The sequence below is a fragment of the Phascolarctos cinereus genome, unplaced genomic scaffold, assembly GCF_003287225.1.
Source record: "Phascolarctos cinereus isolate Bilbo 61053 unplaced genomic scaffold, phaCin_HiC Scaffold_5;HRSCAF=322, whole genome shotgun sequence".
Classification (NCBI taxonomy): domain Eukaryota; kingdom Metazoa; phylum Chordata; class Mammalia; order Diprotodontia; family Phascolarctidae; genus Phascolarctos; species Phascolarctos cinereus.
Window position 1 is genome coordinate 297,703,646 of NW_027555958.1, and position 15,749 is coordinate 297,719,394.

The following is a 15,749-nucleotide window of genomic DNA, read 5'->3' on the forward strand; positions in this document are numbered from 1 at the left end:
TGCAAATAGCTTGGATAGATATCCCTGTAATCTAGATGACCCTTCTCCAAGCAAGATTCCAATTTCCACATCAAGGGGTCCTTGAGAGCAGGGGCTGTTGCATTCTTTGTATCCTAGCTGTTAGTATAATGCCTGGCATGTAATAAGACTTAATGTGGGAGGTAGAAAACAATGGTAAATATGGAACACTGCGTCAACTATAAAAACCAACGAGAGGGGCAATCTTTACTGAAAGCAGACAAGGAAAAGTGCAGAGCCTGAACCAACTGATAACTTGCATTATAGAACACACCTTCTTTGATGCAAAGGGTTCCTCTGAAGAATATCACTGAATGCCCATCCTCTCTATTCTGGGTTTCCCTTTGGAGATTTGTCACCACCAAGTCTGGCTTCTTTATGAAATCTGAGGCTCTTCTGAGTCCAACTAGCCTCTTTCTCAGTGTCTCTGGAGCAGGAAGAAGTGCTGTGTTCAACTTCCTCTAAAAAGGTGTAAAATGAAAGGCAGTGTGGTAAACTGGCTAGAGGGCTGGACTCAGTCTGGAAAGTCCTAGGTTTGAATCCTGCCTCTGACACGAGGGCTAAATCACAATCTCTGTTTTTACATATCTAAGAACAGAAGCACCTGAAGTTCCTACTGTATGGTGATGCTGTGAAGCTCAAATGAGGTCCAGTACTTTAAATGATGTAACTGGGAATTTTGAATGTTGCAGAGTTTGCAGGGAGATGGGTCTCCTAACTGGTAGAGAGAAATGTTGACCCTGTGTACCTGCATGAACTCAGGTCACAGTTGAGGAGAGACACGTTGCTTAAAACTCAAGAAAAAAAAACTCTACGAGAGACGTGTGAAGGGGCTATGGAACCTGCAGATGTGAAGGAAGGCCCTCCATTTTCAGCTTGCCACCTCACACTCAAAGAGTGTGTCTCAATTGAGCTGAGGTTTCATCTCACTCTTATTTAAACAGTTCAGTACCTCTTGTATATTTTTTGGTATGTTCTAATGTGTGTAACTTCTCCAGTTTCTTCCTGTTGTTAGCTTGGATAACAGGTTTACTAGCTATTCACAATTTGTCATTGTTTTCTTTGTGACCAGTATTTGATATGGAGCTAAGCTGGTTAAGTGTAAACTGCCTTAATCATTATCATCAACCAGGAGATTAGGAGATTGGCTTTTGTTTACAACAAAACTGCATCCTCAGACAGCAATATCTGAGGGTACAGACAGAAATCTAGCCTGATACCCTTCTTAGAAATAGGCAAGCAAGCATCTAGCCATAGCTTTTCTCCAAATATCCCTCAATGTGGAAACTGGAGTCTTGCTTGGAGAAGGATCATCTAGATTACAGAGATATCTATCCAAGCTACTTACAAGCTGCTTGACTTAGCATTTAAACAATCCAAGTGAACCCACATATTTTTAGATGGGAACTCACATAACTTACAATTATACAAAAGAATAGTATTTGTTTTCTATCACCTTGTAGTAGCCTATACAAGGTTCTTCACACAGCAGACACTCAATATTACTCACTTAATAGAGCTGAATGGATAGGGTAGGGAGATGTTTCCCTATGATTTTATTCTACGCATTTGGACAAGGGAGCTTGGCAATGAGCTCACATAGGGCACTCAAATTCTTCATTATGTCTCTGAAAACTGGAATATGGGATTATGAACAAAACTTGGGATTTGTCATGCTATGCTTGATCCTCTTCCCACTCCTATAGTATGTATCCCTCGAACCCTCAGTAGAATAAGGATAGGGGTGGAGTGGGAGTATGAGTGGGGGTAGTTACAAGGTTTCTCCCTCCCAGCATCCTTTGGGGCCATTTTCCCACATCTACCAGAGCAAAAGTCACAACTCAGTATTCTTAAATCACCAAAATCACAGAAATAGATGAGAATTTTATTAGTCTTCAGCAATCAAGAGATTAACAGAATTAAGTATCCATTATTCTTGCTTATCCAAAATAATTTGAACCCACCTTCTGCTCAGGAAAACAATTCCAAACCACTGGCTTCTAATTACTCACTATGAAAGGCCATTACAGCAAGAGTTGTCTATTTGTATAGAAAAAGACCAAAATCAAGAAGTGATAAGCCAGAGAAGCTGCAGGTATCTCGTGAGAAAATTTTCTGTGTTCAAGATCACAGAACTCCCCCCTACTTGCTTGAAAAAAAGTTACTTCTATGAGGAAAGGGGAGGCTAGGGCGGCTGGGGCAAGCCACTTCACATGGCTAGACTAATAAAGCCTGGAACTGATGCAATCAAAGCAACTAGTGAACAGATGGAAATTCTCAGTCATTCCTTTGAATGACTTCTAGATACAGGGCTCTGTGAACAGCACAAATTCATTTGGGCTGGCTTCATCTTGGCTTGACTAATTCAACAGCAGTTAGGTGACAGAGAGGGCTAATCACTTCAGTGCCCAAGCCAGGGCAGCCTCTTTTTGGGGCTGGCTCACTGAGTCTTTATAGAAAGTGAAAGGCTACAGGCTAGTAAAGCCTGAGCTGTTATCTGAGCCAATAGAGACTGATCCAAAAGGATGAAGGTTAACAAGTGTCTCAAAGATGGGTCGTCAGGACGCCATCCCCAGAGAAAAGACTTGAGTGGATTTAGTAGTTTCAGGTTTAGAAGCAATCTTGACTCATTACTCTTATGAGATGCTTTCTGGCCCACCCTTCCTGGGGCCAAGCAGTGCTGACATTTTTTAAAGTGAGTGGCAGAACACATGGTCATCATACACCTGCCGCTCAACCTCTGAGAAGACCTCATCACAATATGGACAGGCCAGGACATGGGTCTGCAAGTGCTGCTCGAAGACGACTTCCTCCACGTCATCAGGAAAGACCCCATGGCAGACGGGGCAGTTTTTGATAGATGGCTATGAAAAGGGAGAGAGATCAACAACCGAAATTCAGCCAGCCAAGGGGTAGGGGGTTGCCCGTTCAGAAGTGGCGTTACCCCAACAGAAGCATAGCTACGGGCTTCAGATCTGGAAGAAGGTATAAAAACTAAACCCATCTCCTGTCCCAGACCTCACTGCGCAACCTTCCTCTTTGACAGACCATTCTGTCTCTTCTCAATCAGGAGATGTTTAGGATTAATGACATACTGAAATGGTTTCTAGTTCAGAAGGCGAACTCTTTATTCAATCTGAGCCACATCTGTACAACTGCTCTGCTGTTCAGTCGTGCCTGACTCTTTGTGACCCCATTTGGGGTTTTCTTGGGAAAGATAATGGAGTGGCTGGTCATCTCCTTCTCCAGCTCAGATGAACTGAGGCAAATGGGGTTAAGTGACTTATCCAGGGTCACATGGCTACTAAGCATCTGAGGCCAGATTTGAACTCAAGAAGAGTTTCTGTGACTCAGGCTTAGCCTCTGTCCACTGTGCCATCTAGCTGCCCCAACAACAATGAAGAACAGAGCAGTTATGCATGGAGTGCACCTTCTGAATAAAGAAGCCATTTCAACAAATCACTCACCTCACCTCTAACTGTAACAGATAATTTCCGGAGATGAACTCTATGAAGCAGAAAAGGTAGTAGAAGAGCTTTGTCTCCGACCCACTTCAGAGGAGAGGGCTCAGTTCTGCCTATCGACCAAATTGAACACTGACCCCTGTGGCAACAATAACTATTCAATCAGTCCTGCCGTGGTCCTCAGGATCAGGTTACTGGACTTGAGCAGGGAGGGATAATCTCTTTAGGATTTAGTATGAGGAAGCCCATCAAGCAGATACTTACCAGGATGGGAATGTGGTCATCTTGGGTAGCTGGAAAAAACAAAATGAAGTCATTCATAGAAATTATTTTTTGCTCTCTTCTCCAGCTGTAACCTAGCAGGAGTTGTGTGTGTTTTCCTTCCTCCCATTCCCACTCCAAGTGTCTCCAGCTCTCTCTGAACACTTCTATATATGACTAACTCTGAGGTGGGAGATCCGAGTCAGTCATAAAGAAACAGAATAGCAGGAGGAAACAAGGAAAATCAAAGAGATATCCTACCAATAACAAAACCACCTTAAACTGACACCAGGCTACACAAGCTTACAGACACAAACATATTTTATGCAAATCAGGTACAATTTAAAAAAATGAAAAACAGCCCTGTGATTGCCCCTGTTCCACATACTTGGATACGGCTAGAAAATAATGACAATGGCACACTGTCAGACTGCCCTCTGGGGCACTAAAGAAAGCTGAGCCAATAAACCAGAACCAAACTCTCTCCTCCCTTCAAGCGTGTTCACCAAGGAGTCCTGAAAGGCAAGTCAAATTTGCCTCTATCCTTGTCTCAGTTCTTCCATTTTCTCTGTGTGTCTAATGAACGCCATACCCCCCCTTACCAAGAACTCTTTGGGTGACTCTCCCCCCTCTACATCACCCCAACCCCCACCCTTCCCCAGATGCCTGTTACTGGACAGTACAGCTCATCTCTCCTCACGTTCCCCAACCTTAATTAGCTTCCCCAGCTTTGGTGCTTAGTGTATATCTTCTACCTAAAGACGTTTCTCTGATTTATACATTGGGTCTATAGCCACGGGACTCAATTTGTGTCTGCTGCCTCTGGGCGGAAGGCTCTGATTTGCGTCTCCCAGGTCCAGATTTATTCCTCAATTAACACCTTCTGCCAAGCAGTCTTTCTATTGGGTCCCCAGCTTCTGCCCAACAAGCAAATCCTCCCCATGTCTATCCTGACAACGGGGCTGCTATCTTAATGAGCAGAAGGGTAAGGATTTAATGGGGGACAGGGACAAAGGCAGAACATTTCCAACTGGAATGATGTGGTAGGGGCCTTACCAGAATAAGGATTTCCAAAAATGAGTCCAGCGTTTTCTTCGAGGGCTTCTTGAACAGGAGTAGGGTTAGGGAGTAGATTAGCATCAGAATCCTCACAGATATAACACAGCAGCCTCTCATTTTCCCTGTGCAAGAGCTACGAAGAGAATATTTGGACAAAGTGACAGGCAGCAGCCAACAAAGTAACAAACTGATCAATGCTACCACGGGAGGGTTATACTCAATTACCCACTGGCATGTGGAAGCCCATAGCAATAAAATCTTCAGGTAAACGACAATTTTCTAATCTAGGTAATTTAAAAAAAAACAACTCAGCTATATCTTCCTCATTCTATTCGGCTTATGAAAACACAAAAATGAAGTTTGCATCCTAAATCTGTTAACAGTACAAGTGGCCTAGGAACATGCTGTGACCTAAATACCCAGTACAGGACTGAAAATTTGCTTCCACTATTGCTTCAAACATCTCCATTACATAACACTTGTAATTTTGTGCACACTGTACACATTGTAAACTTAAATTCCCTTTTTCTTTTTTTTCTCATCTTTAAACAATCACAGGAATAGGGATAGAGCCAAAGGAAAAACAGGAAGTTTGAGACAGATCATCTCCTCTTATTTATCACCTTTAACTGTCAAATTATTGACTTAATTACTAATATTCCTTAGGTTTCCATGTGTATCATACTTCGCCATATGATTGATATTAATTAAGATCCATTCTGAATACAGCTTAAAACCATGTCATTTCCCTTCTTGTTAACAAAGTCTTGGGACATCTGTGCAACAGTGAAGAGTAATGCCCCCACCAAGGCCAGGGGGATCTGGGCTCAGGTCCCACCTTTGATCTTTGATACCTCTGTAACCCTGGGGAAGCTGCTTAACTTCCCTAAGCTTCAGTTTCCCCATCTATAAAATGAGGAGGCTAGAACAGATAGATGGCCTTTGATGTCCCTTCCAATCTAAGATCCACATGACCTGCTTTCATCACTAGCTCCCTCAGCCAAGAGGCATTGATTCCAAACTCAGGAGCAGCTGTGGCAGACAGTCTAAGCCAACAGAGAACAGAATGAAAGCCTTTTCCTAAGTACTAGCCCTGTGCTGGAACTAATCTGTTAAATTTTCTATGGGATCACTTACACCTCAAAACTAGCAATCTACAAATCATGGCTTTTTTGTTGCTTATCCAGACTTAATGAGTCAATAATGGAGGTGAAACTTCCAAGTGTGTGTACATACATTTTTCTTGTTAAACAATGACCAGCACACCCCTGCACTGTTCTAAAGAAGTGAAGTAGAAAGTTTAGGGAATGAAGCCTGGTGACTACAGGCTAATCATCATACTCATAATGGGCATTTATATAGCACTTTAAGGCTTACAAAGTACTTTTCCCATTTATCTTATCAGAGCCTCACAAAGCCACTGACAACCGCCGGAGGCACAATGGCATTATCTGTGATTCAGGGGTCAACATATTTCTAATCTCAAGGTACAGCCCAGGATCACAGCCTGCTAGAATTTGATGGAATCTCTGAGAGTATTAATCCACTTCATTTTATAGACAGGGAAACTGAGGCCTAGAGAAATTAAGGGCTGCAGAGACACTAGGTGATCAGCTGCAAAGAGGAAGGAACTAGAACAGCCCCTAAGAATGGTTCCTAAGCAGCCAGAACATGAACACTGCGCTCACATGTATACATCCTACATTCTGTGGCCTTGGATGGGCAGAGCAAATAATTTCCCTTCTTGTTTATTTGACACCATTGTCAACCCACCAAACGGAGCTCAATAAATTTGGGTGAAATGAATAATGAAAAACCATTGATGATATAAGCCAGCTGTGTATCTAGCACCAACACAGCTGTTGTCTTTCCCGTGCACAGCTTGGCAATGGAAACACTGAGCCAGGGAATTAGCAAGTTGCTCACATGAAGTTAGTGCCAATGACCAAATCCAACCCTTCACTCCAACACTCTTCCTCCCCCAATATAATGGCAGTGAATGGACGAGAAGAAACCAGTAAAGCTCAAGTTTAAAAATGACTAGTTTCAAATGAAACCACTTCTCTGCAATGTGCCTACTCATGTGCCATAGGAAGCTACAGGTGTCATGCAGAGATCAATATCTGTGGCTGGACTAGAAAATAAAACAAAAACATTCTCCCCTTTTCAGGATCCTCTGCCAGAATGAGCGTCAGAGAACTTTCAAGTTCCTGTTTCATCCTCAGCCAACAGGCCCCTGATCATGTCCAATTTGGAGAATCTAGTCCTTTTATATCCTTACATCCTTTTCTCCTTCTACTTTGGTCTTCTCCCTCTGTAGCTCCTGATAGAAAAACTTGCTCTCATCCAGCTTCTTCATCAGGTCGCTGATCTGGTTCTGTCAAGAGAGATGAGATCAGATTAAGAACATAGGTTTCAGTTTGGGAACTGGGCCCATGGGCAACATGAAGTGGCAACACAGCAAAAACCTCTAGCTCTCTCGGTTGAGGCTGGGGCATGAGGAAGAATGAGTTGGCTCCCAATGTCCACTCCTTTGGGCTGCCCAGGATATGAGGGAAGGAAAAGGCAAAGTGGGTAGTTGGGTAGAACCCTAAAACTGACCAAAGGGGAATCTGGGAGAGCTGTGAGCACAACAATCCTTGTGGTGAAAAAGCACCTCATTCCAAGGGTTTTCACACTGCAATGAGTCTACTTTAGCCTACCTACTGAGTGAGTACCAGGATTAAGACTACCAAGTGACTCTAGGGGCCTTATCTAAGGTCACAGATGGAAAAAGGATTGAAGTCTTCTGCTTTTCGGTCTGGTGGTGTAATGGCTGAGGGTATAACAAACTAGCTCATAGCTGCTGGGGTCTTAGGGGTTTCTTATTTATGCTTTCCCCACCTCCTCCTACATACATACACATGCACACACTTCAGAAAACACTAAAGTTAATTCTCCTTTTTATTACGGATTTTATTGGAATGCTGGTGACCAAGCTGCTGTATGCTTTTGGCTGGCCCTGAGGTAGGAAGGGGGAAGGGTCTACCCGATGGCAGGGGTGACTGCAGGCTCCTTGCTCCCCAGCCCCACAGGCTCCTGTTGGCATTTCTTGTCCTTCTGTCTGTCCCCGTTCGCTTCCTCAAAAGGCAGAAATGAAAAAATACCATCTAAGTCTGTGGAGGAACTTGTCCAAAGATGACGGGGACCCTTTCTGAGATCTTTAGTGGGGATGGAGCCAGCAGGTCTCAGGGGACCTTGAGGCCATGCATACATGCATGCACTGTGCTCCTTTCCCCACTCCCACCCCAGCCCTTAGATTCCCTTCCACTCGGCAACTGAGAGGACAGCTCCCGGGCTTAGCTGTCTAAAACCCCCACAGCCTATCCCCCTGCTTCCCACCCATCTGGGTCACCTACCAGCACAGCAGCCTTCAGCTGCCTGATCTGTTTATGGAGGCGCTGACACTCTTTGTACTTCTCTATGAAACAGGCTCTCCCAGCCTCTACCTTCGCCTTCAGCCGCTCCACTTCCTGCACTAACTGCTTCTCCACTGGTGCTTTCTTGTCCCTAGGTCTCTGAAGGACAAGATACATTGCCCCCAGGGTTAGCTGCCCCTTGGAGGGAGGGATGTGGAGCTGGTACCCAAGAGGTGGTGGAGCTTGTGGGCCCCAAAATATGTACTATGAAAATCAAAGAAACCCAGGCACTGTGAAGCATGCTATCGTAAGACCTACCCTCACAAAACAGTAGGCTCCACTTAATCTAATTCAATAATTTATTGTGCCATATACAGTAGAATCTTCCCTTATAGTCTCATTATTCTGACATCTCACTGTGGCCTGGAGGTGACTGGGTATACTGTATACTGTAAAGCACAAGCTCTGGCAGGTCTTTACCAAGGTTGTAAGACTTAAGGGTCTGGGCCCCAGAGGAGACTGTGTATGAACCAAGGACCTGCCTAGCTAGCTAAGTGTGAAATGGTGCACTGCCTCGATGGCCAGGACTCCTTATAAAACTTGGAGAAGATGCCATCTGGGTCAGCTGAAGGAGTAATCGCATAAATGAAATAATGCATCTTTTCAAATATAAAGCATAACATCACATCAGAGAGAATTACAGCTACCTCCACTCCTGATTTTACAAATGCAAGAAAACTAGCTCACAGAGCATAGGATCTTTCCAATGCTTGCCAAACAATTCCTTCTGACACCTGTTGTATTCCCCATGACAGATAATGGTAATGTAATAAGAGTTCACATTTTTAAAGTGTTTTAATCTTAACAAAGGAATGCCTTCACAATTAACCTAGGTGGATAGTACAAATGGTTGCCCAATAAATGTTATACTACCATACCAATTTAAGGTCAGGGAAAGCTGGACCATACTGCATTGTAATATAATATGTATTTGTATATGTACAGAGATCTACAGGTACATATACATATTTACATATTTGCATAGTTTCAGCCCAGACTTACGATTTCATTGGCATAGGGAATATGGGGAGAAGAATTTCCCCCTAAACAATGCAAATTAGCAGGTTCTGCAACTCATTCTAAGAGAGTTGCCCGGGGTACTAAGAGATTAAGTGACTTACTCAAGGTCACACTGTCAAGTATGTATCAGAGCTGGGACTTGATGCATGCGTGTGTGTGTGTGCCCTGTGATTTCATCTGTGCAGGGTATTTCCAAGGAGTCTAACTTTCTCTAACTCACAAGTTACTGTGTCAGAAAAGTTGCCCAGGGCACTGAGGTCAGCCTTGAAACCTGCTTTTCCCAATTCCAAAGCTGGCTCTTAGCCACTACATTATGCTGCCTCTCATTCATTCATATGTATACACACACACTCTCACTACCTGGAAATTGCTACAGCCCCATTCTCTTGAAGAGTTACAAGTTTTGTATACAGTATATTAAATGTGTCTCTCCTGATACCATCTCTGTGAGGAGGAAGTAAAGAAGTATTATCATTTTTTTCTTGGTGGAGAAGCTGAGGCCCTCAGAGGTCAAGGTCGTGGAGAGCACTGGAACCCAGGATTCCTATCCCCTTGTTCAGGATACACCATGAGGTGACAGCCAGCTTTCTAAATGTCTTCATCACTTATTTCCTACAGGAAACCCTTACCACCCTGCTGTCTTCAACAGCCTCTCTTTCCCTACTTGTACAGAAAGACAACGTTGTCCTCGTCATGTCCCTAAAACAATCTCCATCTCCTCTTCTCTCAGGCCCTTTCCCTCAGAACCACTCAGACGTGCCATGAGTTCCTGGTGCTTCCGGGTGGATGTGGTTTCCTTTTGCTTCATCTCCTCCACAGTCTGCTCAAGCTTCTGCTGGTGCTCCCTCTGCACAAAAATTACAGACTTAATTAAGCCAAGCACCATCACTAGGGGCAGGGGAGGGAGGGGCTATAGGTGAATAGGACCCATGGGGATCCTTCCTTCCAAGCTTCTGGGAGAAAAAAAAAAGCCCACTGAGACACTAACATTCCAGATGGGCTCCCCTGGCATCCCCCAGAATCACATGAAGGTGAAGAGGCTAATAATGAAGGGGAAATGTACACAATGGCACATCATTTAGAAAGGCGTAGACAGATCTGTGTATTTCTATTCTTCCCCACAGATCTACCTGTTCAGTCAAACTGAGAAGTAGCTGTTCATTTTCCTTCTTCAAATGCTCCAACTGCTCTGTTTTGTCTCGGTCTCCCTGAGTCAGTTTCTCCATTTCTTTCTCTCGTACTGAAATCTGTGCCTATAGCAAAAATGGCCAACAGGACAAAAACGTAGAGGGATGCGGTGTGAAACAGCACTGATATTTTGTAAAGCAAAAGCATAAGGACAAAAGATACGTATTCTCAAGGCAGACTCCAAACTTTCAAATAAAATACCTCTGGGCAGTATTCCATCTTATACACAACTTTATCTCCACACACTTATATGCTAAGTGGATATCTCCCAAATGGGTATGACTGATTCCATAAGCCACCTTCAATGCTAGCTCTTGATGGACAGAGTCTAGCACAGCTCCTCCACATTTAACACCTCGCTGCAGTGCTTGGCCCTTCTTTCTACATAGGGAATGCCTTCAAGGATAGATCACATGAGGAGGTTGGAGGGAAGGGTCTACAGCTGTAGTCAGTATCACACATCTTAAATAGGGACTGAAATGAGCAAATATATAGTCTAAAAGTGCTTATTATCCTGAGCTACATCATCATTAAGTTACTGGGGAGGAGCAGAGACAGAACAGAGGTTGTCTAAGAAGACATGCAAGCTAAAAGGGGCAACTGCATCACTGCCTACCTGAAGCTGATCAAGGTGATCAAGAGTGGTCTTCAGCCTGACACCCATTTTCTCATTTTCTGAGGCCACATTCTGGTTCTGCACCTTAAATCTAGGAAATGAAGAGGCTGATTTTAGCATCTGCCCCTGTTCCTCATCCACTGGGTTCAGGGAAGTGAGAGCAGTTATACCCTCTTGATGTCCTGAACAGTTTAAACAAAGGCAGGTTTGCCTTGGCCCTGCCCAGCACCCAAAAACCCACTAATCCCTTCTACATTCTTGTTTTGATTGCCTGATTCTAGCAGACTGTTATGCTGGGATCCCTGAAGCATGTTCTCAAACTCTTGAGTTGTGATCCAGAATCTTGGTGCTCCTCATGTGAAAGGAGATCCTCTTTGCTTTGGTGACAAACATGCTCTTAAGAGCGGTAGTGTGGTGGAATGGGAGAAGTCGTGAAGTTGGGACGGTTTGAATCCAACCTCTCACATTTACTAGCTGTGTATACTTCTCAGCATGAAACACTGTTTACTCCTATATAAAATAGGGATAACACCGAGCTCCTAACTTACAGAGCTGCTGTCAGGATCAAATGAAACTGGATATATTAAATGATCTGTAAGCCTTAAATAAATGTCAAATAAATGTCAGCTATTATAATTACACTTCAAGAGCATTAGTTCCCAATGGCTTCTAACCCATCTCTATTCCCTGGATCACCAGGGAATTGTTAGTATCTCAAAGGTCCATAAAAGCACTCACTGAAGCAGTTCTGTCTCCCAACAGCTCTTCTCTACCTTCAGACTCTCATTCTCTTCATTCAGGACACTGACCCTCTGCTCCAATGTCTTATTGATCTCTGTCAGAGACTCCAGTCTCTCCTGCAGTTCCTGAAGGGGAACACACACAAAGGCCACGAGTAAAGCCACCTAATCCCAGGAATCTTTGCAATGTTTATTAGCATTCAATCAGAGAACTCTGTACATCTCATTTCTGCCCTCTTTCAGTCTCTCATCTTCAAAATGCATCAGATCTGAAATTCTTCCAAAATTCCACCCTGAGGAATGTAGTAGTGGGAAACTTGGTGGTTCCAGGGGACAGACAATGCAGACCACAAGATGTGATCAGCTTCTCTCAAATGTGTCAAAAGGCAACTTTGTTGAGGTGGAACAAAGAACACGGAAGAAAAAAAGGCAAAGAAAGAGCCCACAGGGTGGAAGCAGTAAAAAGGAATTCATGAAAGGAGGAACACAATTGAGAAATGAGAAGAGAGCTCTTTAGCTCTTCAAACATAGCAACAGAGATGATTACAGGACCTCAATGGGGAACATGGAATCAAAGACCACTATTTTTTATTTCTTTCAGGAATTTTATGGAATAGGAAAGGCCTAGAAAGATGAAGCAAAAATTGCCAATAACTTGTTATAGTAGTTCTATAATAGAATTCGGACTGGGGGTTTATGAAAAGGCCTGGAGAAAGAAGATGATCGAGAGGTCAGTAGCAACAAAGTTCAAGGAAGTAAAAAAAATATGTATAAAATTGGAAGAGAGGAAGACCCAGTGATCCCAGGGTTTATCTTTTGTTTTATATCCTTCATTTCTTCCTCACAGTTCCAATTTCCTGCTCCTTACTTTGTTTTCTCTACATTTCCTCCCCATAATCTACTTTTGTTCAGAAATTATCAAAGTTTTATAGAATCTGAGTGAAATTTGTTAGTTAATACTGTTTTAAGTACTAATTTTAAGTACTTTTACATACTAATGCAGTCTGGGTTTACACACTGATTTATATTCTATACTAATCCCCAAATTTTAATCAACTTGTAATGGCTTAGCACACGCTAACAAACTACGCAGATTATCTGAGCCTTCTCCCCCTTCAGCTGCCTGCCATACTTCAGTCATTGTAAAATGATAGGGTTCACTTAGATCTTCTGATGCAAGAAGAATTGTTTTACACACAGGCCACGGGGAAAAGATAAATTCACATGCCTGCTAGAAATGGAGCTCAAAGTTGCTCTCATTGGAGCCACCATACCTGAGTTTTTTGGAGTTCAGCATGCATGTCTGAATTCTGTTTCTGGAGACTAATACAGTTGTCTTTCAATTCCTGATTCTGTTGGCGAAGTTCCTTGTTGAGCTGCTCAATCTCCTCCACCTCTCCCTAAAAAACAACATCTGCTTAGGTCCAAAATGGAAAACAACAGAATTCTAATTAGCAAGAGATGATGTAGATTACTTCTGACTGAGATTCACTCTGCCTTCTCCACTACTGATCATACCTCAGTGAAATGGAGAGTTAAATCCAACAAAGCATTCTTATTTTCTGTGTATCATTCATATTCCAGGAGATGAAAGACATTCTGGGTAGATAATTATTAACAATCCTAGAGAGTATCATGTTCCCAGGCACAGATATTGGCCAATGTTATTTCCTATATACTAAGTGTCCTCCCTTATTTTATCAACCAATCCATGCCTCTCACCTGCCTCAAAATTCATCTTCCCCAAACAGCCTACTATAATTAATCTCATTTAATTCTGAATAATCATCTCTATCTCTTTAGTAGTTATACTGTTTGTATTAAATATTTTACATCAGTCAACACATATATATTGAATACAGGCAATACGCTAACAGCTAAGAATTATAAATGTAAATAGAATAAACCATTTTAGCCCTCAAAAGGACTCACAATCCACTTGGGAATATAAAGCACACACACACAGATGTGAGGATTGCTCAGTAAATTAATTTCAGACAAGGTAAATATCAGCTATTATATATGTTGTCACTGTTCTTAAGTTATTTCAATCTGGGCTCCCCAACTAGACTAGGCAGTCTCTGAGGGCAGGGGCCATTGTCTTTTGTATTTCCTCAGCATTATCTATTCAGTACTCCAAAAAAATGTATGTGGGCTCTGCCCCAGGATTTAGTAATAAACTGTATGGCCAAGTGAATGGCTATAGCCCACAAAGATAATTTTTCCAACTCCTAATTCCACATTGGAAATGTTTCTCTTAACCTGAGCAGAATTGGGGGTAGGGGGAGAAGGAAGCATGGAGGAAGAAGGATGAATATGCATACCTGAGTGGTGACCACCAAGATGTCCTCCTCACTTTCTGGACGGAACTGGAAAGGGACACTGGCCCCCCGGACAACACCATCCTGATCCACATAGCAGAACTGATAATACTCATCATCTTTGGGTAGGTAGTAAGCTGAAAAGACAGTCATATATATATGTGTATCTAAAAAACTCTGTAGCCAGGAAAACCTGAACCTGTGTCCTCCATGGAAATTTAACATAGAAACTTGAATCAAAGGAAGCAAGGTTAGCTATGGTTATAGCTAGAGCTCTGCTGAGTTGACCTAGATGTCCTTATGGTTAAGAGAGGTTTTTTCTAAGGCCACGAGAACAGGGGAAGGACCTACTGGAAAGGGGCAGACTCTTAGCACTGCTTCTTACCTTTAAACTGCACTTGTTGTTGCAAGGACGATTTATTGTTGAAGTCAGCAGGCATAACAGCCCACATAAAGGTGTAATATTCTCGGGTTGTCTTCCATCCTACCTGGAGTGACAAAGGAATGATAAAAGCAATTTAGCAAACATTTGCTTGCTAGGTACAGAGCACCGTGACAGAGGTTGAGAGGGCTACAAAGTTTAGATAAGACACAATTCTTATCCTTATAGTAAGACAAATAAGACAGATGCATGGATAACTATAACAAAAATGTTGCATGATGGCTTGATAAACTCAGGATTCTAAAACACTCAGGAAAGAATAATGATTCAATAACAATTACTGGGAAAATTGGAGATGGTGAAAAATGGGATTAGATCTGTTTCTCCTACTATATATGGATACAAATTCTAAGTGGATCCATGATCTAAATACAAAAATATACCATGAAGTGAGCACAACCAAGAGAACATTGTACACAGCAACAGCAATACTGTGTGATAATCTACTTTGATAGACTTAGCTCTTCTCAGAAATACAAAGATCGAATACAATTCCAAAAGACTGATGATGGAAAATGCTATCCACAGTCAGAGAAAGAACTATGGAGTCTGAATGTAGATCAAAGCATACTATTTTTGTTTGTCTCTTCTTTCTCATGGTTTTCCCTTTGGTTCTAATTCTTCTTTTACAACATGACTAATGCGGAAAATATGTTTAATATGATTGTACCTAAATGATAGCCTAAATCAGATTGCTTACTGTCTTGGGAAGGAGGGGAAGGGAGGGAGAAAAAATTTTGGAACTCAAAAATCTTCTAAAAGTGAATGCTGTAAACTAAAAAAAAAAAGTAAATAAATTTTTTTTAAGTACACCACTATAAAAAGTGAGAAAAATAATACCTTTATCCCAACTGTAGAAAGACTAAAAATTCTAATTTATCACATAAATGTCACAAATTAATGGATACAAGAGATGAAATTTATTATGTAAAAATAAAATGTATTCAAGATAAAAATTAAAGAAATGGATAGGGAAAAGAAAATCTTTATAGTAAATGCACTTGGTAAAAATCAGATGACATCCAGAATCTATAAAAATCTGATGTGAATTTGAGGCTAACACCTACTTCTTAATAGATGGGTAATGGTCAAAAGATATGAACAAACAAAGGAAAAGTCCACTGGGGAGGGAACTTGAAGGAAGCATATCTGAAAATGTGAT

The 15,749-nt window shown here is 42.2% G+C and overlaps 1 protein-coding gene across 2 annotated transcripts in view; it reads right to left on the reverse strand.

Moving 5' to 3' along the window:
- Positions 1 to 1,882: 1,882 nt before the first annotated feature.
- CALCOCO2 (calcium binding and coiled-coil domain 2) overlaps positions 1,883 to 15,749 on the reverse strand; it is a 28,242-nt gene continuing 14,375 nt past the window's right edge. For both annotated transcript variants that reach the window (XM_020997342.2, XM_020997343.2), the window contains exons 3-13: positions 14,531 to 14,633; positions 14,149 to 14,282; positions 13,099 to 13,224; positions 11,823 to 11,950; positions 11,085 to 11,175; positions 10,411 to 10,533; positions 10,041 to 10,127; positions 7,084 to 7,179; positions 4,800 to 4,935; positions 3,747 to 3,775; positions 1,883 to 2,882 (exon numbers count right to left, since the gene is read on the reverse strand). In XM_020997342.2, the coding sequence (XP_020853001.1) occupies positions 2,709 to 2,882; positions 3,747 to 3,775; positions 4,800 to 4,935; positions 7,084 to 7,179; positions 10,041 to 10,127; positions 10,411 to 10,533; positions 11,085 to 11,175; positions 11,823 to 11,950; positions 13,099 to 13,224; positions 14,149 to 14,282; positions 14,531 to 14,633 (1,227 nt within the window). In that variant the 3' untranslated portion in view covers positions 1,883 to 2,708. The remainder of the gene's footprint in view (positions 2,883 to 3,746; positions 3,776 to 4,799; positions 4,936 to 7,083; positions 7,180 to 10,040; positions 10,128 to 10,410; positions 10,534 to 11,084; positions 11,176 to 11,822; positions 11,951 to 13,098; positions 13,225 to 14,148; positions 14,283 to 14,530; positions 14,634 to 15,749) is intronic.